Source organism: Elephantulus edwardii, unplaced genomic scaffold (genome assembly GCF_000299155.1).
Source record: "Elephantulus edwardii isolate Elephantulus edwardi_28Jun2011 unplaced genomic scaffold, EleEdw1.0 scaffold00172, whole genome shotgun sequence".
NCBI classification, from domain to species: domain Eukaryota; kingdom Metazoa; phylum Chordata; class Mammalia; order Macroscelidea; family Macroscelididae; genus Elephantulus; species Elephantulus edwardii.
Genome location: NW_006399922.1, coordinates 5,663,454 through 5,673,353, shown reverse-complemented (window position 1 = coordinate 5,673,353; position 9,900 = coordinate 5,663,454). Strand labels below are relative to the sequence as shown.

Here is a 9,900-nt window from a genome sequence, read left to right as displayed (position 1 = left end):
ATGCTTGGGAGGGTTGGAGGGACAGCGCAGGAGGGGAAGACCCTCTATGAGATGGATTGATTCGGTGACTGGGGTAATCGGGATGGGTGTGTCAGGCGGTGCGGGTGGCGTGGGATAGAACAGGGTTTAGGGCTGTTGTGCATAGGGTCGCTATGAGTTGCAAACGACTCGACGGCACATAACAACAACATCTTGAAAGAAACTGGACAATCCTTAACTCTCAATAGCATGCACAGAACAATCATTTAGATACAATTTATATTATAATCTTAATGACAATGACTAGCAATGTCCTATACTTATCCTGCATCCTCTCTATAGTTATGATTTTCATTAGTCCCCTTTGTGGTTCTGCTTTATCTTTGGGCAAACTTGGCTCTTCTGACTTTATACAGTTGGTATTTTAAGGATTAAGTGGCTCTCTTATTACTGGTCACCTTACCAGTCACTCACCATCATCAACTCGGAACTAACTCAAAGCTGAACTCAACTCACAGTGAGGTTTGTGGAGGCTGTCAATCACAGAGGAGGATATTGCCCATCATTGTCCTGCAGACAAACAGCTGAAGAGGTATTGCCTTTGTCACCTTACAAATCTGTCTATTGCTTAGTCAACAGAAAAGCCACAGGTTCTCAAGGCTTCCACCAAGTCACTATTCTACTGGTAAAATCGGTCTTATCTGTTTCAGAATTTTGTTCCACAAATTTTGGCTATTCAGAATCTTCTACTGTGATCACATTTAGAGTATATTTGAAGCAACAGTACTTAATGACTCTTCTGAGTGTTAAAATGCAACTCAAACAATACGCAAAACTGTAAAATTCCAGAGAGCAAGCAACACAACTTTTATAAAATGACACACTAGCTGCACATGATTACATTAATGACTGGCACACAGCAATAATAATGCACTCAAAGAAGTTAAAAGTACAGTTACAGAATACTTACAGCCTATTAGAGGTGCAATTTTAGTTCCTGTAAAAGAAAACACTTTACCTCATCATCTTTTCTCTTTTTAAAAATGCTATCTTCAACTTCACCAACTGCTAACATGATCATCTGTACTCTTTGCAGATTGACGTAACCACTTTCTGTAAGGTAGCCCTGTAAGAGATAAAACACATGTAAAATTCCATTCCAAAAATAAACATTTCTGCTTTGAAATTGAACTTCAAGAAGGAACTTACCCCAGTCTTGTGTACCACGTTTTTGTATATGTTAACCAAACGGTCAATTGCACCTTCCCTGTTACCAGGACATAAAATATCACACATTAAGACCAGTGTACACTATAAAGGCAAGAAGTCTAAAACTGTGGCTTTAAAAACAACTGTAAAGTACACATACCGAATCTCTAAAGATGGCAAGTGAGGAAGGAAGTCATTTCCCACGAAGAAGCACATGAAGACCCAGTCATCAATGCTCCGCTCAACATCAAAAGTGAATGGCAGGCTGGCCATCGTGAGCTCTCTTTCCAAATACTACAATCAAAAAGGAATAAGTGCTGTGAAAGGTATTCTGGTATCCTACCTTCAAATGTTACACCCAATGATTATTCTTGCATACCTCACGAAGGACATTAAGCCGAAGGAAGATAAATTCTCCTTCTGCACAAGGAAGACTATCTGCAAGTTCATCATGCTGCAGGAATGAAGACAAAACATGCCTATTTAACCTCTGTAATTTTTCTGAACCAAATAAATATTAAAGGCCTTTTACAAAAGCAAGATCCATTTTAATATTAGAAGGATTAAATTAAAGATAAATCGCTCTGCAATCCAAGAGGTACACAGTTCGAATCCACCAGATGCTCTGCTGGGGAAGGAGGGGCAATCTCCTCCTGTACCAGTCAGATCTGATTTGATGGTACACACACAAAAATAATTAAAAAATTAAAAAAATATTTATCTTATCAAACCACTTCCAAACACAGCTGGACTAGGGATAAGCAAACATTCTCTTATAAAGGGCTAAACAGATGATGGCTAGGAGAACAAACAAGTTCGTCCTGGAGAGGGTGAAGTCAGGCTCCTCCTTGGAGGCAAGGATACTGACGAACTTTGGACATGTTGGAAAATGGGATCAGTCCTCCAAGGACTGAAGGAAAACCCTTGATGAGATAAATTGATTCAGTGATTGGGGTACTTGGGGTAGGTGTATCAGAGACAGTAAGACTGGCAGAGCATAGAGCAGGGTTTGGGGCTGCTGGACATAGGGTCACGATGAGTCACAGGCAACTCGACTGCACATAACAATAAGACAGATGACAATCTACAGAGGGAACAAAAAAAACCTGGTGACGTGTAATTTTTTTTAAAAAAATAATTCTCTAATAAACGTAAAATCCACTCTTAGCTCATACGTTAGAGTTGTAACTTGTCAACAACCTCGGACCTGAGCTCAATCAGTACTAACATTTTGGTGTATATCAAATCTTTAGGCATTTCTCTGTGAACTAGAAATAACATAAAAGCATGAACTTTAATATTAAAATATAAAATAACATAGAGTTCTTTTTCAGAATAATTATTTGAAAGAAATCTTTGTTTGTAACAAATCACATGCAATAGGTCTTATCAATGAGACCAAAACCTTACACAGGTTTAGTTAGAAAAAGTGGAAGTAGAAAAAAAATGATGTATTCATGGCTTTTAATGTGAAAATGTATAGGGATCTAGCTCTCTGGAAAAAAGCAGTTAAGAAAATAAAAACAGGAATCTACCATAATCTTCTCATTTCCCACTTTAAAAGTGTGATAATAACCATCTCAATATTCTTACCTTTCCTTTCTTTTCTCTCGGCAAGCCTTCACAATCTTTGACCTCGTGTCCAAGCTGATTACAAAGACCACATGGTTTTGGTTTGTTTGGTTTGAATTCTTCTCTAATAATGGTAAAGTTGGGTTCATGTGTAGCAAGACCAAGCATAATGAGATCAGCTGTCAATCAACAATGACAAAAACACTGAGAAGTGAGCACTTTAAGAAGATTCTTATCATAACCAAAGAACTATCAATACAAAGAAGGGCCCAAAAGGGCCCAAAAACTTAATGTAAAACCTAAACTTTTAGTTATTAATTAATAAAACATCCTCTAGAAAGGTGCATATACCATATAGACTACATATAGTTGGGAAATATCTCATTTTAAAATTATGTGTGGAGCTATATAGCAATGTTAAAGAATACAGAAAAACTTAAGAATGGTGAGCAATAACACAGAGTAAACAATGAATCAGCATGACTTTCTTCTCAAAGCATGCAAGTCATTTAGAATTTGTAAATAACTCATTACTATGCACCAACTTAATAAACATCATTATTCAGCACACACTATTTCTGCCCAACATTACTATCCACCATCAACATTCCTAGCACTCATTATCCATCAACTTGCTATGGCTTAATCTAAAAGAATGAAATTCCCAAAGAAGAAACTTACCATCTGCACCACATAAACAATGATGAGTATTTGGATCATGATTAGGCTGGGCTAAGGAAGAAGTGAGGTAAAAAGAAAAATTAACCTCAGTAATATTTTAATTTATCAAATATTTTCTATTCTATGCTTTTCCCTTCTGTTTAATCACAACACATAAACATTTGTATGCAAGCAATATTTACCTCTTTGTCTTCTAATGTAATCCATGATTTTATGCTCTCCTTCACCAGGAGCACTCGCATCAGACAAAATTACCTATGTTTTTTAAAAAAAAAAAACAACTTTTCAACATTTTCACCTCATCTTCTATTTTCCATAGACATAAAACAAATCTCTTAAAAACTAATGAAATGATAATGCTAAATGAAAATTTTTCTGAAAAAAGATGTGTATATGCATTATATATCAATAATATTTCAGTAAGGTACAACATGAAAAAATGAAATACCTGTTATATCAGTTATTTTCACAAATTTGTTTTTTACTTTAACAAATTTCAACAATTATTATTATTATTATTCAATCATATAGGCTCAACCACATAAATTTCAAGAGTAACTGGTAAAAGGGTAACAAAGATAATTTACCACAGTCAATTAACAGGGAAACAGAGACATCAAGGACAAATGCCACAACATAATGACTCTATGAACAAAAGGCCTGTATAACTATAGACATTTATCAAAGTTCATAGTTTCTGGAGGCATTTTATTTAGGAAGTAGATGGCACTCCTGCTTCCAGAATTAAACAATAAACAAGCTTACAGGATGAACAATGATACCAGGGAAGTATTCACTCCTTAGGACAATCAAGCAGGACAATCAAAACGGCAGTACTTGCCCAGGAATACAATTTCAGAAGGCAGGAAACAGCAAGACAGAATGGAAATGAAACTCAGAGGATATAAAAGATTGTAAATGATGTCATAAATAAAATATATATGAATGATTCAATGAAAGTAAATCTGTACTTTTACTCAAATCATAGTAAAAAGTAAAAAAGAAAAGTGATCCAAGGAAATTAAAGTAGTGTTATGTGTCTGGAATGAAAATGAAAAATATTTAATAAGGAAACAAACCGCACTAAAACTCACAATTAAGTTCATTTAAATTTTACTTGGTTATTAACTGTTAGAAAAAGAGTTGAGGGTGATAGACAAAAAGAAATTGAACCTAAGAAATGAACAGGGCTTTATTCCATAATCTGAGAGGGATGCCAAGTGACCACGAGCCGAGAAAGTCAGAATGGCACGCCCGCAATTAGGGGCAGTTTCTTTTTATAGAGATCTTGGGAGGGCTAACAGCTTAGCCATTCTTTTTAAAAAAAGCCCTGAAATTTTAATTTTGCTGTATTTTGATCTCCAACACAAGAAATTTTCATTTAAAAAGACATGTATTTTTTTTAAATTATAGGCTCCATTTTATGTCTTCATAATGATGGCATAAAAACATGATAAAACTGTCATCAAGAGAAAATTCAACCACCACTGATATCTAAAACCTAGTCATGCAAAAATACTTCATTTCTAAAAATCCTACTAGATTAGATTCTCTTTCTTTTGTCAGACAGCTTGCAATTCATTGAGAAAAATATAAATACTGATCAGTAAATCAAAGCATTGTCTCAAATCATCACCCTATTTTTCTGAAGTATCAAAACAGGAAACTTACTGTCAAATTCTTCCACCCAGGGTCATTATTTAAACGATCAGCAATGTAATAGCGAAGGCATTTAGCAAGATTGTCCATGAATTCAGTTCCCTAAAATGATAATAGGAAATAAATTAATATATCATTTAGGAGTTAGCAAACACCAGCAAAGTGCAAGGCTACTACTTACTGGCGTAATACAGTTACTGTCAAATCTCTCTTTAATTTCTTCTGGAGGAAGAAAGCCACCTAGAAGAAAGAAGTAATGTTTTATTCTGCCCATGAAAACTGAAGCACAATATTCAACATTAAGCTAGAACAACAACATAAGGTTAAAGAAAAAAAAAAGTATTCCTCCCTCTTTTGGGAAGCAAGTAATATCCACCTCCAAAAATGTAAATTAAGCTTTAATAAGACTTAAAAAAAAAATACAGAACACACATGAGACTATATTATTACATAAAAAAAAAAAAAAACTATAGAAAAATTATCAAGTTCTTTTTAATGCCCTCCACAGCAGAATATACATCCCACATCTCGGTGGTTGTAATATCCCATCGAGGTGGAACCAATTCACAGCTGATCCTCCAGCAGGTTTTCAGAAATAGTAAATCATATTGAAAGAGATTATATATCTTTCTCCCACAGAGCAGTTGGCGGATTTGAATCATGTGGCTTTGAGTTGGCAGCACAACTCCTAACCATTAAGTCTTCAGACCTCTCTACAAACTGGTTAGGAGTTTTAACTCCGGTGTCAGTTAGGAAAGTGTTATTAAAATATTGAATTGGCCAAAGATTTACAATTCAAAATTATTTTCTAGGATACATAAGTCCTTTTTCATTCTTTATCACTGATCAGTGTCTTCTTAAGGAATGATAATTTTCATAACTATTTAAAAAAAGAGGACATTCTTAAAAATCAAAGATACCATATAAACATAAACAACTTTTCATGTCTTAATTATCAGCAAAGTAACTATTTATTTGCATACTTGTTTGCAGATTAAAATAACAGCCAGGGTTTTATATGTAGTATACTCCACTGCAACCTACTGTGTCAGTCCTTGACACAATCTAAGGAAAAAAATTAAAACAAAGTTTATAGTTACTGCATACTTACGCTAACTACACCATTTTATCTTTTTCATCCACCAAATAGAGTTATACTGAGGCAATTAATTGTGGCACTACCTTATGTAGCAGAAAGCCAAACAAAACTCCATCCCCCAAAATTAAGAGGAAACACTAGGTACATACCCATTTCATTATTATCATCATTGAAAGTGTATTAGTGTTTCAGTGAAACGACGCAAATATGCACTGAGGCATTCCTGATCTGTTCTACATTCTTAGGAGAAACAATAAAGAAGCATACCAAGACTAAACTGATGAAAATTTCATTCCAAAGGTAATATTAACATTACCTTTATTTTCATATATATACACAAACTGCATTTGCCCTCAAAACTAAAACTCAAATCCACCACCAGAGTCAATTCTGACTCAGTCACTCTACAGGACAGAGCATAACTTCCCTAGTGGGTTTCTGAGGCTGTAAATCTTTGCAAGAGCAGAATGCAGCATCATTGTCCCACAGAACAACTGACTCCAGGCTCAAAACATTCACTTTCAGTTAGTAACTCAACATGTAATACACTGTACCACCAGGGCTCTTGCAGTGACCCTCAATGGGGTTGATAATCTGCATTAACAGAATATCATCTCATTTTTTTTTTTTTTGTCTGCACAGTTTGGAAAACAAGCATATAGACAGGAATGAAAGATCTCATCAAATACTTTCTCTCCATTTTAGAAAAACCTCAAAATCATTGCCATCATCTAGGACCTGACTCATAGTTGACCCTCTAGTGGATTTTTCAGAAGCTGTAAATTGCACAGAAGGAGACTATCCATCTTTCTCACAGAGCAACTGGTGGATAAGAATTGCCTGTTGTCAGTGCAACTTCTTAGCAACTAGAGTTTTCCCTTCAACAGTGAGTATACATTTTCCTTGGATATTCTGGGAACCTTGTGTTAAATTAAAATCTGGACTATCTGTAAGAAAAAGTTGTTTACCTTTCTAAATTTTTTTTTTTAAGGAATAAAAAAAGTACAACTTTAAGATATGTATCCTTACCTTTTGCCAATATTTCTTCCCGGACTCGCTGCTTCTCCACTGCTGCTTCCATTCCTTCTTTTGACGCCCGGAATCTCCTTGAGCGCTGCTGGTTCATTTTAGCACGTGGTGCCTGAAAAACATGTATTGCTTTGTCATATAATATTATTAAAAATATTTACAAAAACCATTGTACATTATTTAAAACCAATCTTTTTATAACAGAGATACTGTAAATATAAGGTAAGGTAATAGCTTTTAATATTTTCATGGGACACAGAAAATACAGAGAACTTTTTTTTAATCCAAAAAAAAGAAGATAAAAGCTAAACACTGTTACATCCTATGGAGTCACAATATTTAGTAACTTACTGTAAGATACACAGCCTAAAACCAATTCCACTAGGTTATATGGTATACAAATTATCCCAGAAGAAAAGATAACTTTAATAAAAAACCAAGCCAGCATGTAATCCCAGAATCAGAAAGATTTCCTTAGTTCACAACTAAATAGGAAGATGATCTTAAATGTGATGAAGAACTAATCTGTTACAGTGCTAAAGAGCAAGAGAAAATGACAACTTCTAAACTTACAAACTTTTGGTTTTTTTTTTTTTTTCACAATAAGGTTTATAATTAAAAAGGAGACATTTTTAAAACCAATATTTATTAAATTTTACAAATACAAAAACAATTCAAATACTGAACTGTTCTCAACAAATCACTGGATAAGCCTGAGTAAAGTGAACTTGGCTACCAGGTTTTGAGAATTACCAAACAAGCTACTATTTTTGTACTGAGTAAATAAAACATCACAGAAGGGTTAATCTTGGACTTTTTTTTCTTTTCGATTTTTAAAAATCATTCCATAAGCGCCTATCTGTGCCACTGAGTCAGAATCAACTCATTCTTGGTACCCTAAAAGTACAAATTCAGAATCTGTGAATCACAGGGGAGACTGTCCTTCTTCCTCCTGAGAAGCAGTCGGTGGATTCCAATGTCTTATTTTAGTGTTGACCCAACAACAACTTAACCACTAGGTTATGTTACTAATCTAAAAGAAATAAAAGAATCTCATTTCATATGGCTAGATTTAGGGTTATGATTTACCTTCATTTTCCCTAAGTCAGACAGAGTTTGTCAGTCATTTATAACCTAAGATTTGGTGTTATTATAGCTCAGTAAGCTACTCTCAGAGTAGAAGAGTATAAGAAACTATACTGCAATTCCAAAGGCACATGGTTCAACTCAACCAGCTGTTCTCAGGAGAAGGTGAGCAATCTCCTCTCATGTAATTAAACTATCTCTGAAAGCCTGCTGGTAGGTCTGCTATGAGTCGATTCTGACTCAAAGTCACAAAAAAAGCAGCAGCTATTCTCCTCTAAAATCATGATTACTACTTCCTGCATAAAGATAAAATCCAAATTCTCAAGTGTAGTATGTAATGCCTTCCTCTCTACTTCCATTCCCAGTACAAACCAGTCGTATGTATCAGTGTGGTCAAATGCATAGAAACTGTGTTTATCACCAACCACTTTATGAGAGCAAGATGGGCACTGTGTGATTTCAGCCTCTGAAAAACCAAATGAAGGGTCAGCTACTGAGTCAGCTCCTACTCCATGGCATTGAGTTAAGGAGTATATCTTCAAACTATAAAAGACTTTTATTTCCCATGTTCTTCAAATCCATGCCTCACTACCGTCTATCAACATCCCAGAATTCCTTCAAGAAATGGGGGGGAAAGCACCTATTTCCTGACCATCAACATCCCAGAAAATTCCTTCAAGAAAATGGGGAAAAAGGCACCTATTTCCTGACTCTCTTCTCTTCCTTCAAAGCACCCTGCATGTTATGTGCAAGTCTACAAAGTCCTTAAGTGACTAAACTCATTATCTTGTCTCCTTCTCTTAAGCAGTAAGTACTTAAAAACATAGGCAGTCAGTACCACCAATATCTCATGATGATTACCACAAATTAGTTATTTGAGATGTTTGAATGCATGGATTAAGAATATGGCTTTATTTCTAAAACTCAAAGCATTTTCATCTACTTAACTATTTTTCACTCTAAATATTGGGAACAAAATCAGAGGTTAATTATTTTAGTACTTACCACTCCATCTATTGCCATATAGAGAAGTCGTCTTGGTCTTACAATATTGAAAAGTCTGTCAATGTACTCAAAAATCGCAACCATCATTTCATCTTCATTTTTTGGTGCTGGTCTATAATTACAAGCAAACAATGTAATATAACAGAGCACTTCTTCTGGGATTTGTGGTATCACTGACAAAAACAGGTACATACTTATCTTCAGGATGAGTACAGGGATGGATGATTCCATTCATATCCAAATACAGATTATCAAACTCCACATCATTTGGATTAGGTTTACTGGCATCCACTGGAATCTTTACACCATTACATTCTTTTGGCTTTGAGAAAGAGATAACAATTGTTCAGGTCTAAAAATGTAAGATTCTTGGCTCAGCACAAATCATTCTTGAACTGTAAATAAAATACTTTAAGTAATCTTTAAATCTTAAGTTATTTTATTTTTTAAAGGAAACTGAAGCAAATATTTCACCCACAAAAGCATATGGCTTTCAAGGTAATAAATTCATCATGAATATGCTGGAAGTGTTTATCAAATTTTCTAATCATTCAATTGTCCAAATGAAAAACCACAGGTAA

General features: G+C 34.7%; 1 protein-coding gene across 2 annotated transcripts in view; it reads right to left on the bottom strand.

The window, feature by feature from the left end:
• Positions 1-9,900, bottom strand: part of XRN2 (5'-3' exoribonuclease 2) — a 91,152-nt gene that overhangs the window by 69,565 nt on the left and 11,687 nt on the right. The window contains exons 2-13 of one of the 2 annotated variants that reach the window (XM_006895653.1): positions 9,514-9,641; positions 9,320-9,431; positions 7,229-7,340; positions 5,282-5,340; positions 5,113-5,202; positions 3,624-3,696; positions 3,442-3,492; positions 2,782-2,939; positions 1,568-1,642; positions 1,349-1,482; positions 1,189-1,246; positions 998-1,105 (exon numbers count right to left, since the gene is read on the bottom strand). In XM_006895653.1, the coding sequence (XP_006895715.1) occupies positions 998-1,105; positions 1,189-1,246; positions 1,349-1,482; positions 1,568-1,642; positions 2,782-2,939; positions 3,442-3,492; positions 3,624-3,696; positions 5,113-5,202; positions 5,282-5,340; positions 7,229-7,340; positions 9,320-9,431; positions 9,514-9,641 (1,158 nt within the window). The remainder of the gene's footprint in view (positions 1-997; positions 1,106-1,188; positions 1,247-1,348; positions 1,483-1,567; positions 1,643-2,781; positions 2,940-3,441; positions 3,493-3,623; positions 3,697-5,112; positions 5,203-5,281; positions 5,341-7,228; positions 7,341-9,319; positions 9,432-9,513; positions 9,642-9,900) is intronic. The other variant, XM_006895654.1, reaches the window with a different exon arrangement.